At 33.6% G+C, this 18,319-nt stretch overlaps 2 protein-coding genes and 1 long non-coding RNA gene across 6 annotated transcripts; 1 reads left to right on the top strand and 2 right to left on the bottom strand.

Annotated features, from left to right (window-relative positions):
• Positions 1 to 311: 311 nt before the first annotated feature.
• On the bottom strand, positions 312 to 918 carry LOC148760373 (uncharacterized). Its single transcript, XR_016023196.1, has 2 exons — positions 546 to 918; positions 312 to 390 (listed from the first exon to the last, which is right to left on the bottom strand). It is a non-coding gene; the product is annotated as an uncharacterized LOC148760373 (long non-coding RNA).
• Positions 919 to 7,686: 6,768 nt separating this feature from the next.
• LOC18586750 (RNA-binding (RRM/RBD/RNP motifs) family protein) lies at positions 7,687 to 11,801 on the top strand. 2 transcript variants are annotated; one of them, XR_016023072.1, is made up of 9 exons: positions 7,687 to 8,226; positions 8,365 to 8,605; positions 8,700 to 8,797; positions 8,883 to 8,948; positions 9,705 to 9,794; positions 10,205 to 10,273; positions 10,350 to 10,456; positions 10,579 to 10,783; positions 11,452 to 11,801. XR_016023072.1 is itself a non-coding variant. In XM_088802450.1 (8 exons), the coding sequence occupies exons 1-8, from the start codon at positions 7,770 to 7,772 to the stop codon at positions 10,663 to 10,665; spliced, it is 1,215 nt and encodes a 404-aa protein (XP_088658576.1). In that variant the 5' UTR covers positions 7,687 to 7,769; the 3' UTR covers positions 10,666 to 11,036. The 2 variants fall into 2 exon arrangements, 1 of the variants encoding a protein (XP_088658576.1); XM_088802450.1 differs by lacking the exon at positions 11,452 to 11,801 and having other exon boundaries at positions 10,579 to 11,036.
• LOC18586751 (protein SUPPRESSOR OF K(+) TRANSPORT GROWTH DEFECT 1-like) lies at positions 11,094 to 17,129 on the bottom strand. Of its 3 annotated transcripts, none has more exons than XM_088802447.1 (8): positions 15,901 to 17,129; positions 14,715 to 14,820; positions 13,703 to 13,901; positions 12,723 to 12,815; positions 12,551 to 12,625; positions 12,359 to 12,457; positions 12,117 to 12,272; positions 11,094 to 11,497 (listed from the first exon to the last, which is right to left on the bottom strand). In XM_088802447.1, exons 1-8 carry the CDS (start codon positions 16,364 to 16,366, stop codon positions 11,372 to 11,374), a joined length of 1,320 nt encoding a protein of 439 aa, XP_088658573.1. In that variant the 5' UTR covers positions 16,367 to 17,129; the 3' UTR covers positions 11,094 to 11,371. The 3 variants fall into 3 exon arrangements, with proteins under 3 accessions (XP_088658573.1, XP_088658574.1, XP_088658575.1); XM_088802448.1 differs by having other exon boundaries at positions 12,723 to 12,791; XM_088802449.1 differs by lacking the exon at positions 11,094 to 11,497 and having other exon boundaries at positions 12,152 to 12,272; positions 12,355 to 12,457.
• Between the last annotated feature and the right edge of the window lie 1,190 nt (positions 17,130 to 18,319).

The following is an 18,319-nucleotide window of genomic DNA, read 5'->3' as shown; positions in this document are numbered from 1 at the left end:
TATTTTGTATCAAAATAGCATGTGAATATGTAATAAATTTCATCAATGCACACCACACAAACAATAAGGCACAATTTCCCTTGATGTAAATCTTTTCGAAAAGCTTGTTTCCCGATTTAAAACACTTCACGTCTAATATATATATTTCAAATTATTTCCAAAAATAACTTACACCCACAATTCCTTAAAATTCTATCAACGCATGCTTTTCATAAATTTTGCACTTCACGTAAAATATACGTACATGTATATATATATTGAATTTTTTAAAATTAACACCATCTACTCATCTCATAATAGTGGGATATTACTTCACTATTAATTTGTACGCGTATATAATTATTCCTATTTGTTGGTCACATACTTCGTTCGGCACGCCTCCATGACAAACTTTCCTAGCAACAATTTAAACTCAGTATATTTAATCACACATTTGTATGGGTAGCAACTTAATTAAAAATTTCTTAAGCAACTTGCATATTTTTCATCCAAAATATGCACAATATTAAACTACCCATAAACCTTAAAATATAACATTAACTTACCATTGGGCCTTTTTCATTTCTTTATGACCTTTGGGCCTTTTTTATTTCTTTATGACCTTTGGGCCTTCTCCATGGGCTTCTCTATTTTTCCTATTTGGGCCAAGCCCATTTATTTTTATTTCCTATTGGGCCATGCCCAATTATTTTCTATTGGGTCATGCCTATTTATTTTCTATTGGGCCATGCCCATTTATTTTCTATTTCTTTTCTTTTCTTTTTCTTTCTTTTTCTCTCTTCCACGTTTCTTCTTCTTGGCTCGTTTTCTTCCTCCTTCAGTGGTAGCACTTTCAACTCTCTTTTCCTTAAAAATTTGGCCGCACCAAGCTGCCTTTTCTCCCTCAAATTGGCAGCACAATGCTGTCCAATTTTCCTGCACCAATTGACAGCAAACAACTTCAATTTTTCTACACAAATTGGCAGCAAACAGCTTCAATTTTTCTACACAAATTGGTAGCAAACAGCTCCAATTTTCAGCATCCAAAATCAGCCATAAAAACTTCAAAAATTTCAGCAATTAACCTAAAAACAAATCAGCTTTCTTACCTCAAAATTTTCAGCATTTTCTTCCTCCAAAAATTACAGCAAAAAGCTCTATTTTCCTCCCTCAAAGTGCAGCAAAATCATTCTCTTTTCTCTTCCTCTCCCACGGTTCTTTCTCTCCCTTTTTCTCTTCATTTCTTTCTTCCTCTCCCACGATTTTTTCTTTTCTTTTTCCTTTGCTTTTCTTTTGCTCTCCCTCACAACCGACTTTTCTCTTTTCTTTTTTATCTTTTTTTTCATCTCACATGCCCCGCCCCACCATCATTTCTACATTCTTCTCTTTTGTTTTCTTTGTTTTTTTCTTTTGTGTCTTTCTTCCTTTTTCTTTCCTCACATGGTCAGCCCCCACATTCCTTTTCCTTTCTTTACTTTCTTTATTCTTTATCATTGTATCCTATCCTTCTCTCCCATGAACCCATGCCTTTCTTTGACTTTACCTTGCCTTTCCTTTTTTCATCTCTTGTATATTACTTGGCAGGCCACCACCATTATCTTCTCTTATTATTATTGTTATTATATATATATATATATATATATATATATATTTAAGTTACATATTGATCACATGGGCGGCTACCCTTTTGTTCACCTATATTTATATTATTATTATATATATATATATATATTTATTAACTTTAATTAACACATTTGCACTTAATCCTTGATTTTATTTTATTTACCATATAACCCTTCAACTTTCACATTTTAAAATTCTATCTTTTCGATGCGTTTAAAAATTCTAATTTTCATCTATCTCTTTCCTTTACACGCGTACATTCAAAATATCAAAATTGTATTTCAACGCGGTGTCACCATAATATTTAAATATTTACTTACCCGCGTTAACTCGATATAACAAAATCACGCTGACGCAATTATCATCATTTTCCTTCAAAATTCTTCTTTACTTCATCTCCCCCACTTAAATTAGTCATATTCCATTTTTCATGACTAATTCCGACAACATATAAAAATTAATATTTTTAATATTATTTTATTAAATAAAATATTATTTTATTTTAAAAACTTTCACTTGCTTTCTTTGGTCCCGAAACACATCATTACATCTCGGTTTACTTCCGAATCATCCTTTAGCTTACTAATTCCTCTCCAACAAAAATATTATTATTTAATTATTGTTTCTGCACGCGCGAAGCATTTTATTCTTGAACGCTCCTTTCATCATTTGTCGCTCTTTAGCACGTCAGTTCACATCAAACGATCATTCGTTTGATCAATAAGGTCTTATTTGTGTTCAACGATGGTGCAGGGTATTATAGTACTAGTCAACAAATGGATGGCTTTGAGGTTAATATTGAAAACAAAAAAAAAAGAAAAAAAAAAGGCTTTGATAAAGAATTTAGAGTTTGAAATAGGAGATTCTCGAAGGGATTAGGTAGAAATCTATATTGGTAAGCCTAATGAAAAATCTTAGGAAAGAGGTCAAGAACAAAGAGATTTCAACAAGGAAAGTGAGGATGAGTCCATGGGTTTAGACTTGGATGAAGAAGAGACAAAGCTGTTGGGTAGATCAATTAAAGAGAAATAGGAAACAAGTAAAAATAGGCGCAATAAAAGAGCCAAATCCATAACAAGGAAATTTTCTCTAGAAATTTCAAGGAGCAAACGAACAGTGGAAATAGAATGAAGAAGGATAAATAGGGTAGTAGTCAGAAAAAGGCTAAAGTGAAAATTATGGGACTAGGTCAAGAAGTAGAAAGAAAGTTTTAAGAAGTAAGGATGGTGGAAACAATACAGGTAACAGCAAGGCAGAGATACAGGGGAGTGTATCAATGCCAGATGTGGACATAAGGAAAAGGAATTTAATGTTAAGAAGGGAAACAGAGGAGATTTGGGAGCTAAACTTGAAATTGGGATTGGCATTTCAAGAGGAAAAAAAGAATATCATTTACAAGCTAGTTGAGCTAGAGACAGTTGAATTAAACAAGGACCACCCTTTAAACTAGAACAACCCTTGAGGTGTAAAAGGATAATGGCTTCTTTTTTTCTTTTATTTTTTTACTTTAGGAGAGTTTTTGGATTGGGAGCTCTAGTTGGTGGAAAAGGATTAGAATGTTATGACAAGGTGAAGGGTTTTTTATGTTGGTCTTGAGGCTTTGAATGGTCAGGTACATCGTGAATGTAGTGCTGGGATTCAACCTTATGTTCAAACTTGAAAATAATGAAAAATAAAAGTATAACGCAACAAAAAAATAAAAATACATTTAATAAGAGAAAAAGACAAAACTCTTAGGATCAATGTTTATGCTTTTCATGCAATTTTCAAATTAATTATGAATACTCATAGGTTTAAGTATTATGTACTTTGCTCTAGATATCATAATTAAGAGCCAATTAAATCCAAAAATGCTTGTGATGAAGCAAGTAACCTGAGTAGAGAATAAAACAGTCTGAAATCCTGTAGTCGAAATCATTGCTTCTTCACCTTTAGGATTTGTCAAACTTTAGCCATCCAAGTGCTTGGCCTCTAACAGTAATCCACACAATGACTGAATAAGACTTTCTCAAAGGTAGGATTTTATTATATTGGCAAGTTTTATTTCTAAAACAAAAAGACTAAAATTTCTTGTCGAATCTTATTTCTATTAGAGAAGGAAAACTATTTTTCTTTTTCTTATTTTTATGAAACGGCTAAGATGTAGCTCGAGACTTATAGTTTTAATTGGCTAACATAATATATTTATATAACCAAACTAAGTTGCAACCCTAAATACAACATTTGTATTTTTATTCAATTAAGTTCTTATGAACTTAATTAATTTTTCCACTTTATTTTAGTGTGTTTCAATTAAGTTTAACTTAATTAATTATCCTTATTTAATCTTAATCATGTCACTTAATATGTGTGACCCATTAGGCTTCTAACATGTTGGCAATAAATATAAATCATAATCAAATATCAATTTAATAATTGATTTATATTATAGATCGTAAGTGGTATCTAGCAATGTTTCATGACCACCTAAATGTTAAAGAATCAATTAAAGAATTTGACAAAGCCCTTTAGTGATAAGCCTCTAAGTGCAATATGATCTTTTCATTAAATATCCCGGATATGTTATAAAGCATGGCTTAATGTCTACTAATGACATTTCATATTAATTCTCATAATTCATAACTAACCTTATTTATTTAGGAAACTAACTTTCCTCAAATTCATCATGTTTTGGCTAAAGACATTATACAAGTTAATCAAGAATTGAGAACAAGTACATCCCTTATATCACTTGGGGTGATGAATCCTCTCTTGACCACTCAATCAACTTCACATGCCTCATGGCATATCCAAAAACACCTTATTTAGGCATTTAGTCACTTTTAGACTCGTAAAGGTGAAATCAAAGTATGTCATTTCTCATACAACATGACTTGGTGTCTCAAGTTTGAGGACTAGTTGTACGACTATCACATGAGAACATATTCCGTAGACACTTGAGTGAAATACCAAATGGAGTTCTCATAGCAAATCATGTTCAGTGAACTTGTCTTTTAACAAGCACCCACATGTTATCCTCAAGTATCCCATATACTTCAATCTATGAGATCAATTGCTTACTTTTCAAGTAAGGAGGCTTAACATGTACTAGTTTTTGAGCCTTGTCAATGCTTGTCTTGACAATACAATGATCAGGAACAATTCTAGGAATATGACTTTGATGCATAGTAATCTCATAATTGTAACAACTTCACAATTCTCTTGCAAAGCTTATATGTTCTAGGGGCTTTATCCAATTAGTACTTAATAACTCCTTATTATTGTACTAACATGAAGGAAAACCTTTATCACATATAGATATGCGATTAAGTATTCATTAAATAACAAAATATTTTCCTTAACCAATCCAATTGACTCAAAGGCATAGACCAACATATATTTTATCATGTGTGGTGCTATTTTTGCAAAGGTTTCCATGAGGTGAATTTTGGTGCTACTATTCGTAGAGGACTCATGTTTATCTTTTTGTCCTCGTTTTGGGATTTGATGGCAAAGTTTTTTGGCTTTGTACGTGATGAAGGAGCCACTATGAATGTTGAAGGGAGAAGCTGTACTAGTGAAATTCCTTTTCTGATTTGATAGGGGATGCTTTGAGTTGTCTCCAAGCAAGTTGTTCCATAGGCATTCTCAAACTATGGGCTACCACTGTGTTGTTTTTTCTTTGAGTTTCGATGCTAGCTGATCCATGGGGTTTTTTCAAAGTCAAAGTATCAGATGAAGGCGAGGAAGTATTTGAGGACACGGAGAGGGATTATGAGTAGCTGCTTGAGAGGAAGCAAGTCTGATCAAAACAGAGCCAACCCTTGGGTGACGCCACCCAAGCAAGGCTTTAGGCCCCAATTTGGAGAGGCTCGAAATTTAAGGAGTCTTTATAATTGTATAATAATTATAATATAATTAATTATATTAAAAAATATATAAAAGTAAAAAATAATTAATAAAATTATTTGTTTTTCATTTTTCTAATTATGTGCCTAATAAATCTCAATTTTCTATCACTTCCTTATTTCTAGAATGCTATTAATTCTCAACTATATTCTCTTATTTCCAATCAACTAACAGTCATATGTATTTAATCATTTCCAACAGTTATTTTTTTCTTACTTATTTCTCTTATTTCCAATCAACTCATTTAATGATTTCCAATAGCTATTTTTTTTCCTATATATAAAACTAATTATTTTTTTTTTGTTTTCTATATAGCAGTAAAAAGTTGAAGTTATTAGATGATAATAGTTTAAAAGAATATTGCCTTAATCTTGAATGTTCCTTTAAATATAATAACTATTCTGATATTGATGGTTTACATTTATTTTCAGAGTTAAAAATTTTAAAAGAAATTATACAACAAGAAAACAATCCAATTGACATGCTTAATCATATAAAAAGACTCGATTTTTTTCCAAATGCATATATTATTTTTATAATAATGTTAACAATTCTAATAAGTGTTATTTCAGGAGAAACAAGTGTTTCAAAACTAAAATTAATAAAATTTTATTTAAGATCAATAATATCTCAAGAAAGATTAAATGGATTGACTATATTATCAATTGAAAAAAAATATTAAAAGAACTTGATTATAAAAGTTTAATTAAAAATTTTATATCTCAAAAAATTAAAAAAATAATTTTTTAATAATTTTTTTAATTTTAATAAAAAAAATTTATTTGAATATTTCACTTTAATATTTTGAACTTATTGAGCCGCCTTTGGCTCAAAAAGTGACAGATTGCTAGGGATAGTGGATTGTGGGACTCATAGTTTGGACCTTGAAGCTTACAGATTTAGCATTGGTAGGGGATGCTCGGACAATTTGTGCAAGGCTGGTCTATCCATGTGGGTAAGGAATATTTGATCTTAATGATGTTTGACAGCTGCTGGGCCGTTAGATGATGTAGAATGATGAAGCTAAGTTAATGAACGGATATGGCTTTATAAGTATGGATCTACGATGGTAGGCTACAAGTTTGGGGCTAGGATCTCTTGGTCTGTGGCTGTGTAAGTGTGAAAGCCATGAATAGGTAGTAGAGTTTTTATCTTCTGACTGATCAATGCCTAGTTTTTGTTCTAGGGTCAATGAACTGTAAATATGTTTTTATGTAGCTAGGGAACATTTTGAGCTTTTCGTCGATTACTTTTTGGGTGATAATCGTCTTTTGTAATTTTTTAAATTTCTCATGCTCGAATCAAATTATTATGTCACAAACAATCTTCTGCTAAACAAATAAGAGATTTGAAATGGTAAACTGGTTATTAAAATTAATAAATTCGCTTTAAAAAAATAGTTTCAATGATAATATAAAAGTTCTTGCAATTAGCTCATATACAACACTACAACTGTTTACTTTTAATGTAGGGCATTCTATAAACCTATCCACCGAAGCAAGGATAGATCGACTATAGACTTTTTGCCCACCTGCTGCTGATGACAAACCTTGAAATCTAATTGCCAGTTAAATAGAAGAATGCTAGCTTTTCAAAAAATAAAAAATAAAAGAATGCCTTACCTACTTTGCATAGAAGCAGCATGATGCATTAAAAAATTCGATCATCATTTTTGGATATGATTAGAATGCTGGCAATGCAATGAGAAAGTTGCTTAACTATACTTTTTGTGACAGTTTGTGCTGCAAAAACCCTGCAAATCCAAGCCTCAACACCAAATAGAACAGCATATAATAATCTCTACGCCTTTGTCATAGAATTTTGATAATTTTGTTAATAAAAAAAAACTTTTTTTATTACGTAGGTGGGAATGAATGTAGAAGATGAACAACAATCTTGCAATTCCCTTCCACTTTGACTTTGCAATTTGCAACAACTTTTGTATATAATTTTCTATGCAAAGACTTCCTTACTTGCTAACAACTCTAACTATACCCGAGCGCAAAGCATGGGTAATTTTTTAGTGTCTTGCAATTCCACCCAACCAAAGGTGTTGCTAGTATTAATTAAAAATCAATGAGCACTGTGCACTTAATTAAAACTGATAATGATCCGCCACAGTGATAAGCAATGGCCTAGAGAAATATATGTAGATTATTTTGCTTGAATATCATATATTTCTATATATATATATAGATAAAGAGCCCCAAGTGCCCAACAAAAGCAGAATATCACAAGTCGATAAGCAGAAAGCGGTTAGCAGCCAAGGAGAAGCAGCTATGGAAGCTCTTTGTCCCTCACTAACCACCATTTATTTTGCGAGCAAATTCCCACTCAACTCTCCTAAACCATTCCCCCAAATTGTCTCTCTAGACGCGAACAGGTTTCCCGTCTGGGTCCGGAAGAACGAAAGCAAGAACCACTCGAACCTTTCCTTAACGTCTTCAGTGTCTTGCATTTGTTTATCCACAACTGGAATTGCAACTGCAGCTTCAGCTTCCTTCGTTTCTTCTTCTTCTTCCTCAACAACTGACAACAACTATTGGATGGTGCTAATGGCTAAGCCTCCAGAAGCGGTCAGTTCCAAACCACAAATCATTGATTACTATGTTAGCACTCTGGAAAGGGTTTTGGGCACTGAAAAGGAGGCTCAGATGTGTATATATGATGCTTCTTGTGATACCCACTTTGGTTTTTGCTGCCATATTGATGAACAAGCTTCCCGTGAACTTGCTTGTCAGTATCTTCTGCTTCTTCTTCTAATTTTTGGTTGTATCTGCTTCATTGCTGCATATTTTCAGATGGGTGCTTGATATTTCTGTTAAAAGAGCCATTGCTACTCTTTTTCACTTATTTTGAATCGCTATGCTGTAGGTTTACCTGAGGTTTTATCGGTTAAGCCAGACCCTGAGTACAATTCTGAGAAAAAAGATTACACCGCTTCAAACATTGAGGTCACTAACATATTCAATTCAGGAGTAGCAAGTTGGCAGTTGTTTCCTGCTGGGAACACCAAACACTGGCTTGTTCGAATGGACAAGCCAGGCGTTGAGGTTGTTACAAAGGCCCAAATGGTTGATTACTATACTCAAATATTGACCAAGGTTTTGGGAAAGTAAGTATTTTGTCATTAAGCATGAAAGAAATTTGTTTCGTTTGTATCATACTGTTTCTTAATCCTGGAGTGAAAAAAAAAATGATTGTTGCAGCGAGAAAGATGCCCAAATGTGCATATATCATGTATCTTGGCAATCCCATTTTGGTTTCTGTTGTGAACTTGATGAAGAATGTGCACAGGAACTAGCTGGTCGGTATATATATGTTCCTTTAATCTGCATTTATCCGGTAAAAGTATTTTGTAGCGTTAGACTAAATGCTTCCTTTAACCACAGGTGTGCCTGGAGTTCTATCTGTTGAGGTAGATAGGAATTTCGATTCAGAGAACAAGGACTTTGGAGGTTTCTCCCTTGTTTGGAATAATTTTTTCTTATTTAAAATATGTTCCTTTTGTTCCAATACAGATCTCTTTATTGACTAACCTTCACCAGTAGTGAGCTACATTGAAATGTTTTAGAATAAGAACTAGGGGAACTTTGGTATATTGAAGGTTTTCAAATCTAAATCAATCAGTTCTGGTTTTGGATTAGATGAACTGCTAGAAAAAGTTTCTCCATCTGTCTGGCTTGGCAAGAATTTAGGTAGGGATATATATATATATATATATTAGTTCAAAGGCTTCAAGCAGGAAATGTTGTCAATATAAGGGTTAGAATGATGTAGATCAAAACCTGTGCTGGTGAGTAGTTGGATAAACTATCTTTTAAATTGAAGAAAATTCCCAATTTCTTCTATCAGATAAAGGTATCATTGGATGCCATGTTTTCCTGTAAGTAAGATAATGCGGCATTAATAAGTATTAACTTTGGGTTGTACTACTTTTCCCTCTTGTTGTACCTGTAAGTAAGATAATGCCTCATTATTAGGTAGTAACTTTTGTTAGCTTATTGATGATATATTCAATTGGGGAGAGCTTGTTGTACTGATGATCTTGCTCTCTTCTTTTTGGTTATCTAGTATATAGATTGTTACGATTACAGGTTATTCAATTCAGTGCCATTCATATTTTGATCAAACATCTATAGTCATCAAAGGATCTATTTTTCTTTCTTTGCCCCTCTTTCCTTCCAATAAGAGTAACAATTTACAGTTGCCAGGTAATAATTTACAGAGTTCTACAAATCTGCCAGAAACTTCAGAATCTAGTGAAATGATCACCACAAGAACGAAGAAACTTTTCATAACAGGTAAATTGCTTCTCTAAATCTAATTTTATTCTCTTTCATTTATTTGAACATGATTTTTCTGGATCATATTAAAGGAAACTTGACCAGTTCTTGTTTACTACTCAAATATGCCAAAACAAAGAGAAACAGGAAAATTTCTAATGTTGAAGTTGTGAATGAAGCATCATCTCTTCATCTTGCATGATTGTTGTCTGTCCTGTATGGTTAAATTTCTAAAAATATAAAAAGAAACAATATCTCAATGCACCTTCTGTCAATCAAACTGTGTTTCTCTTTGTTGCATCATAACCTGTCCCTTCTCTTGTATTTTCTTTCATGGGATCCAAAACTAGTGGCACTGTGCATTCATTTCATACTTTCTTTTATTAATTGCTAATTGATGTCCTTGGTGCTCTGTACTTATTGAACAGGTCTGTCATTTTACACATCTGAGAAAACATTGCGTGCACATTTTGAAGGTTTTGGTGAGCTTGTTGAAGGTATCTTTGCATGTTTTCAGGGATTAAGTTCCATACAAAGTATAAGTTCACTTGCTAAAGCTGCTATTCTCAACAGTTAAAATTATAATGGACAAGATTTCTAAAAGATCTAAAGGATATGCATTTGTGGAATACACCACAGAGAAGGCTGCAAGTGCAGCACTTAAGGAGATGAATGGCAAGGTAAAAAATATTAGGGAGCCTTCTTTATTTTTGTACAGTCTACATCTAAAGCTCTGGCTTATGACTGTAATTGAAAGTTGAGCCAGAAAGAGAGGCTGAATCCCTTTTTTTTTGCTTTGTAGATAATAAATGGCTGGATGATAGTTGTTGATGTTGCCAAGAGTAAACCACAGAACTTCAGCAGAGGTCGCCCCAGAACAACACTCTGACCAGGAAGAGAAGGAAGGAGGAGGCATTGGGATGAAGTTGAGGTAGAAGATGGTGAAGGGAATCAATGCCCTCCTGGCTACTACCAGAACAATTTTGCAGATGGACTACTGAAATTTTGTACGTTTGAAATTACCAAAATGATCATTAGCTCTTTAACTTAGTAAATAAATATGTTTCACTTCATATGTAAATGCCAACTTGGTCACAAAAGATATCAAGTCTACCTCCCAATGGTCACCCAGTAAAACCAGAGTCGGTAGGAGTCCATTATAAATTATCCTTATCACCCACTTTCAGATTCACAAAGTTGTAACTCCATGTTTACTCGTCTGCTATCAAATTTTTCCATGCCCTTTTTCTTAAAATAAAAGTTTGAGTCTTTGCTTTTTTACAATAGTCAAAAATTGAATTGACTATTGCTCCAAACTGAAAGTGAACCTATAAAGCAGTTCTCATTTCACAAGAAAATTTGAACTACTGACAATATATATATACAAATATAGGTGTATCACTATGACTGTACAACATCCATACACTTGCCTTATGTTCTTTAAAATGAGGGGATAATCAACATATTAACAGTAGATTAACTGTTAATGAGCTCAACAACCTAACATTATCTAACATATATCATCTGCATTCTTGTTCCATTTTTTCTTTTTTCTCTGTTGTTATAAAGCCTTGTTGCAACCCATAGAAAAGTCATCAGCCCTCTTCTCCAAACTCCTTTGTGAATCTCTCATGCACCTCCAGGTCAGCTTTACTAACAGTTGGCTTCTGTCTAGCAAGCACTTTATCGAAATCAGCTCGTGTGATAGGTGGCGGTAGGATCTGCATAATCATCAATTCCCAATGAATGCATATCAGTTCATTTCCAAACGATGCAGCGTCGAAAGGAGTCACTTGAATGCAAGATTTTATTCTGTTATTTTGTTATATTTTATGAGTGAAACTGTAAATTTTATATGGGTTTAGTTTAGTTAGGCTGTTTATACAGTTAATCATTTTCTCTTATTTTCCAAGCAATAGGGTTCAGGGTTTAACTTATAAATACATATGTTGTTGTTTCAGTTTCTAGCAGGTTTTTGGATGATAACTTATAAATACATAGTTAGTTAGACTTTGGATTACTGAATTTCACCTTTGTCCCCTCCATTAATTCTCTCTGATTCTCTTTCATTTGCACATATCTCTTTATACCTTGTTCTACATCACTAAGTCATTCAACAAACTAAATTCAAAGTAAATCTTGACAAATTTCAACTACAAGTAAAAACAAATGAAAGCAATGCCTATTGTGTTTGAGAATTCCCTAAAAATTTTACTAGTGATTATCTTGTGCATCAAACATGGCAGTGCTAATTTCGGAAATGCTTCCTCAGGATGAACTTTGAACTATACGTAGCATCAGTCTAACATTAAAAAATCAATGATTAATGTATATCCATACCTTTGAAGCAAGGCCTTTTCCATCAAGTTCCACTATTGTGGTCCGAATAGCTCCTGGTTGAGTACGTCCACAAGGAACCCACATGTCATTTGTGGTCTTCATAAAAAATTCTGCATCTCGGGTTTTACGAACAGGTTCAAAGAGAACATCTTTGACCTATAAAATCCAGAAAAAACTGTTCTAATACAGAGAACTGGAAGATTTAGAGGTGCTTAAGGCTTGAGTTAACAAATGGCACCTACACAAACAGAAATGTCTGAACCTGAGAACCCTTCTGTTTTGCGAGCTAAATGCTCAAAATCACTCTCAGTTAAGTTGTGGGGAGTGTCTCCAAGATGGACCTGCTCAGATAATATCACATGCCCGGTAAGAATGTAAACAACTCTAAGAAGTTTATTAACAAGGACTTACTTTGTTTAGGTCCACAAGAATACCTTAAACATGTGCTGCCTTGCCTTCAAATCTGGTAGAGGAATATATATTCTCTTGTCAAAGCGCCGCCGGATAGCCTGTAACATAAGTTGTGTTAGGACAAACAACTGATAGACTGCTCACAATCAAAGACTTCTAGTTATAACCCACAGCTGAGAACCAGTATTTTCACACCTGATCCAGAGCATAAGGAGTATTCGTGGCTGCAAGAACAAGAACTTTATTATCATCATTTCCTACTCCCTGAAATGCATAGAAGAGAACCCCCTAGTAAAAGATTAGAAGGAAATGAACAGATATTTGGACATCAGATGTAAGAGCTATGATAACGAATCATCTATTGAGCAAGTAAATAGAAATAAGCAAATCCAAAGGACCAATCAAGGTCATTCACCATGATGTACAATTACAAATACTGCCAAGGTATTACAAGTTGGTAGCAAATAGCATGAAAATTGTTATGATTTTTTTTTTTTGAAAAACAAAATTTTGCATAAAAATGGAAACATAAAGTGAAAGAAACAGCAGAGAAGCTTGGCTTTATACAAAAGAAATGCCCCCTACAGCAAAGAATATAAATGCCCAAAAACAATTGCGCATAACAAAAAATGAGCTAGCTCGTGCAACAAAAAACATAAAAACACTGCTCCTCGTGTCAACGTCATAAGCTCCAATTACAAATCATACGCCAATCATAAATTCCTTTCTTTTGTATTCATATCACAGGTACCCACCCTTGTCATCTTACTCCAGTGATATGCTAGAGAATCAAATACAAGTAGCGTTACTTCAAATTGTCACATAAACAACCTCACTTAAAAGGCTTAAACAAACAGTACTACGTTTGAGAAAGCCAAGACACAAGAAGCTATAGTTATATTTAGTCGTAGGTCTAAAAGAATGAATTCTAGATGCCAAATGGCATAACAAGATGAAGCCAATGACAACTATAGTTAGTCTAAGTTGGGAGTTGGGGGTTCACTGCAGCTACTAACTTAATTTAGTCACAGTTCATATCTTATCTATTGAATTAAGGCACTTAGCTAGTGAGCAGGCATTGTACGCAAAATTGTAACACAATAATCTAAGTGTACAAGTTATTGCAGAAGACAATTCTTTTGACTGTTTTTATCTGTTTGCACTACACCAAATACCTGCATCTGCACAAGAAGCTCTGTTTTAATACGTCGAGATGCTTCACTCTCGTTTCCTTCACCGCGTTGACCACAAAGAGAATCTACTTCATCAATGAAAATGATGGATGGAGCATTATCACGAGCCATCTGAAAAAGACTTGAAACTAGCTTTTCACTTTCACCCATCCATTTTGAGACCAGGTCTGAGGAAGAAACACTGCATAAAGAAACCATCTAGGAATTGTCAAAGTAAGCAAGCCATCTACATGAAGACATTAAAAAGCTAAGAAACCTAAATTCTGCATGTATGCCTGAAGAAATTGGACAGCAAAGAAGTTTTATGAGGAAGAAACAGGAAAAGGATTTCACTTTGAGACAAGAAGATAGTGGGCACCATATAAAGTTGTTAGCGATGCTTCTCTTGGGTCTTTTTCAGCAATTAAAATTCATAAAGGAAACTATAGATTTCACGAAGTTGTGATAATAATATACCACAAATGAAACAACTTTCTGCTCCTCATCTGTGCCTTATAGTTATAACGTATCATAATCTATCTTCGAATGACATCTGATCATCACCTATCATGGTCACTACAATGTTTCATGATTGAAAAAAACTTAAAAAATAAAATGGCCTCTTTTTCATGTAGTCAGCATACTCTAAGAAAATATTTATGTTAAGACAATCACTTTCTAATGCCAATTACTATCTAACATAATCAACATGATATTTCCAAGATCTAGCTCATAAAGAAGACATTATGGACCTTGTTACTATATCTTGATGTCACTACTATTTATGAGCTCCCATTTTTGTCCTTGGCACGTTGAGCAATGTTACAGCCATTACTTACCACGATTCTTTTATTTTTTTAAAAGGTTGTATTAAATTACTTTGATTACAGTGACTGCTGTCCATAATCTCAAAATCCACAAGGACCAAAACAGCGAACTTTAACTGGGAGATATATCTGGCAGTTTCAAGGATGAGGTTATACATTGTAAGTACAATAGGAGTTGTATATATAACCTGAAGAAAGTAGAGTCTGCTTCTGTTGCAACTGCCTTTGCTAAATAAGACTTTCCTGTTCCAGGTGGACCATATAATAGAAAAGCTTTCCATGGACGTCTCTTCCCTAAAGAATAAGAACCAAATAAACTTATATTCCATGACTCTGAAAAATATTGCATAAAATTTTGACAGATGGAAGCAAATAAAGCAGAAAAAAACATGAATATAAAAAATATAATGAGTCTTAACTTCTAAGGTGCGTCTTCTGAATTTTATCAGAAAAGTTAGACATCACTTCCAATGTTCATCAAAAATTACATTCCTGAACTACCTTTCATGATAAGAATATTGAACCTTGTATGTTTGGAGAATACGCGGTTATCAACATATCTTATGTAGGCCAAAATACCAAATCTGTTTCAATTAGAATAAATAGATATGGAATAATAAGATTCTAACAGGCAAAGACTTCTGAAATGCTGCAAAGTCATCTGCAAAGCAGTGAATACAAAAGCATATCTCCTAGGTGGATAGCGAATATGCTAGGTACAGATTCAGAAGGGCAAAAAATTAAAAAAAAAAATGTAACTAGCTCATCAAAGTAATACTTGAGATGTAAATTGAAGTGATGATGAGTTTCAACACTTATCATGAGTACATTTGTGCAGAATTTGGAGATAGGCCTAGTATGAAATAAAAATCTAATAAACCAAGATGCTAACAATGGCTATTTCAACTTACAATGATATTAATACCAAGGTTAGTTAATTTGAAGTGTCACAATCAACCTAATAATACACAAAAATTCACTCTCTTTAACAGCTCATAAAGTTAAATTATAATTCAACATTCAAAAATGGTGAAGCCAGGGGGGCAGAAATCTAGTTTTTATTGTCTTTGGCCATACTAGAACTATTCCAGGAAGCAGGGTATACTTTTGTTTCCACTGAACAGAATTCAACCGAGCAAGGAAGTTGCAGCTCAAAGACAACCAGAACAATGTGAGGAACTTGGAAATAACACTAGAGATTTTCAACTGGCAATTGTGTTGTCAATTGCAGAACAGCAATTATATTTCTATTGATTTTCCTCTAATTAACAACCTATAGACCACCTTTTTTTAGTGCATGCCAGGCAAAATGTAATTGAGAAAAACCATAAAACCACAAGAACAGATTGCACAATTAAGGATTAAGGAACTAACCAGTAAAAAACTGTGGAAATTTGACAGGCAATATGACCGCCTCTTGCAACGCTTGTTTAGCACTTTCAAGCCCTGCCACATCACTCCACTTTACATCTGGCTTCTCTTTAATTATCACCGAATAGAGCCCAGCTCTCAGCTTCGCTTGTTCAGAATCCTCCTTATCTTTCCCTTCTCCATCCTTTGTTTTTGGCCATGTAGCATCTCCAACATCACGATTTGAGTTTGGCAAACTTCCCCCATTGTCAAGAATGGCTCTAATCTCCTCAGCCCTCCTCAAATATTCATTAAATTTTTGCATGATGGCTTCCTTAATTTTGGGGTTCTTCTCATACTTCAAATGAGTTTTGAAGTACTCTAATGCATTCATGTAAAGGTGAATTGCCTTGCTAAAATTACCAGCATCGTCTTCCCGAACTGCCTGCTTTACATACTCAATGGCATGCTCCTTGAAGTTGCTATACATTTTGTGAACACAAGGAAAGCATACCACCACAATCTTGGACGAAGCTTGCCCTCAAAAAGCACTTGTAATTTCTACAAGAAGTTAATGAGCTTTTGATTGCTTTAAGCACAACCAAAGACAAAAAGACAGCTCAAATTTCAATCCAGCTACGGAATACTCAAAATAAATTGCTCAAGTGAGTCCTTGGGGATTGAGGTGGTGGTGGTGGTGGTGTTTAAACTATAAACAATCCCTCAAAAACATATTCATTTTCCACCCAAAGTGAAAGACCCAATATCGGTAACAGCTTGACTCATCATATTTTTAAGCTGAAATGAAATAAAAACCCCCAAAAAGATCGTTCGATTCAATATATCGAAACCCAATACACAATTCTCAGCTTGCATGCTTCACAAACCAAAGACAAAATCTCCGAGAACTAAAAAAAAAAAAAAAAAAAGAAACTGAAGAATCCAAATTGAAAAGGAGAAGATTATTGATGCAGACCTTGAACAAGCTCATGGATCTTCAGAGAAGGTTGGGTAAGAAGAAAAGGGTTTTTCTTTTTGTGCCGTCCCTCTCCCTCTCTAGAAAACGAGTCGTACTTGTGTCTTGAGGGAGAGCAGGAAAAAGATAACCAATGAACGACATGACAGTTTTGGCGGCTTTCACAATCACAAAGAAAAATCTGAAAAGCATGAGATTCAAAATAAAAAAAATACTAATAATTACATTTTGGAGCATTATTAACTGCTTGGTTTGCTGGTTTAGGTTGACGTGTTTGAACATTTTTTGCTATGCCTCTTGCGTATGTTCATACCCTTTTGGGAGCATGAATGTCATTTATGCCTCGTCTTTTGGATTCATATCACAAAGGAAATTGAGTTACCAAGAAAATGGATAAAATTTATGAATTTGGCATGAAATCCTTAGGCATTCTTTCCCGTAAAATGTTCGAAACTTTTTACTACAAGTTTTTCAATTTTTAAACAAACCACTTGTTAATGTCAAATGCAAAAGACCAATAGGTGGAGGATCATTACATCTTTTATTAATATTGGATCCATGACATTAATTTTACCAAACTCAATTATGCAATGCCTTTGTTATATTAACTTTTTTACTTATAAAAGAGAGCTTTACTCGACCCTCATATCTTTAAGGGGAATCCCATATTAATGAAGAGTTGATTAAAATTTGACACTGCTTCTCACAATCCACATTGTTTTATTGAGATAGTTAAAAAGATTAGCAGTCTAATGAGTTGAAAACATTAACTAAAGCATCAAAGAATGATATAATATGAAAAATAGCTCGTATCTATATAAATTCAAAGAAACGTTATAAATTATAATTGTAGACTAAAGGTTAGTATAGCCTGTAATGTGCTCTTTAGAGATGACAAGCGAGTGAGTTAGGCTTGATTGCTCTGGGTTGCATCATCTTAAGTTTGGGTCAATTTAAGTTTTAATGGTGTGAGGTTCAAGTCTTTTTGTATCTAAATCATTTCAAATTCAAATTGTTTCAAAATTTAATCGTTTAAATCATTTTAAATTCAAGTATTTTCATATTTTAAATTGTCTTTGATTCAAGTTTGTTTAATTTCAAGCTTGCTTAAGTTTGGGTCTTTGATTTTTTTTTTGTCAAATCAAATTGGATCACCTAAGATTTTTAAAAAATTCAAGCATTTTTTTAATTTAAGTTTATTTTGCTTCTTTGACTTGTCATAACATAAAAATCAGCTTCACAAGTCATCTACACATGCTGACATGCATGCAGTTGATCATGATTCAAGCAAGCTCTCAAATTCAATAATAAATCATTAGCATGCCATGGCTGCAATTTACCAAGCTTAAATCCAGCCTATTGTTGCCTTGATTGCCTTTATATTAATCATGAGTCTTGCCTCAGAACATTACTGTAGGAGATACAACACCTATTTCATCCACTACAGCCTTTTGTTGCCTTCTAGAA

Source organism: Theobroma cacao, chromosome 10, assembly GCF_053813885.1.
Source record: "Theobroma cacao isolate CCN51 chromosome 10, ASM5381388v1, whole genome shotgun sequence".
NCBI classification, from domain to species: Eukaryota; Viridiplantae; Streptophyta; class Magnoliopsida; order Malvales; family Malvaceae; genus Theobroma; species Theobroma cacao.
Note: the sequence above shows the minus strand (reverse complement) of the source record. Positions and strands in the feature narration are given on the sequence as shown.

What these genes read in the sequence shown, in the direction of transcription:
- LOC18586750 (XM_088802450.1), top strand. Translation starts at nt 7,770, where the DNA reads ATGGAAGCTCTTTGTCCCTCACTAACCACCATTTATTTTGCGAGCAAA. An exon ending in TTGACCAAGGTTTTGGGAAA is followed by an intron (nt 8,606 to 8,699) that starts GTAAGTATTTTG and finishes TGATTGTTGCAG; the next exon opens with CGAGAAAGATGCCCAAATGT. An exon ending in AGAGAACAAGGACTTTGGAG is followed by an intron (nt 8,949 to 9,704) that starts GTTTCTCCCTTG and finishes TACAGTTGCCAG; the next exon opens with GTAATAATTTACAGAGTTCT.
- LOC18586751 (XM_088802447.1), bottom strand. Translation starts at nt 16,366, where the DNA reads ATGTATAGCAACTTCAAGGAGCATGCCATTGAGTATGTAAAGCAGGCA. An exon ending in AGCTTCTTGTGCAGATGCAG is followed by an intron (nt 12,816 to 13,702) that starts GTATTTGGTGTA and finishes ATCTTTTACTAG; the next exon opens with GGGGTTCTCTTCTATGCATT. An exon ending in GTTCAGACATTTCTGTTTGT is followed by an intron (nt 12,273 to 12,358) that starts GTAGGTGCCATT and finishes TGGATTTTATAG; the next exon opens with GTCAAAGATGTTCTCTTTGA.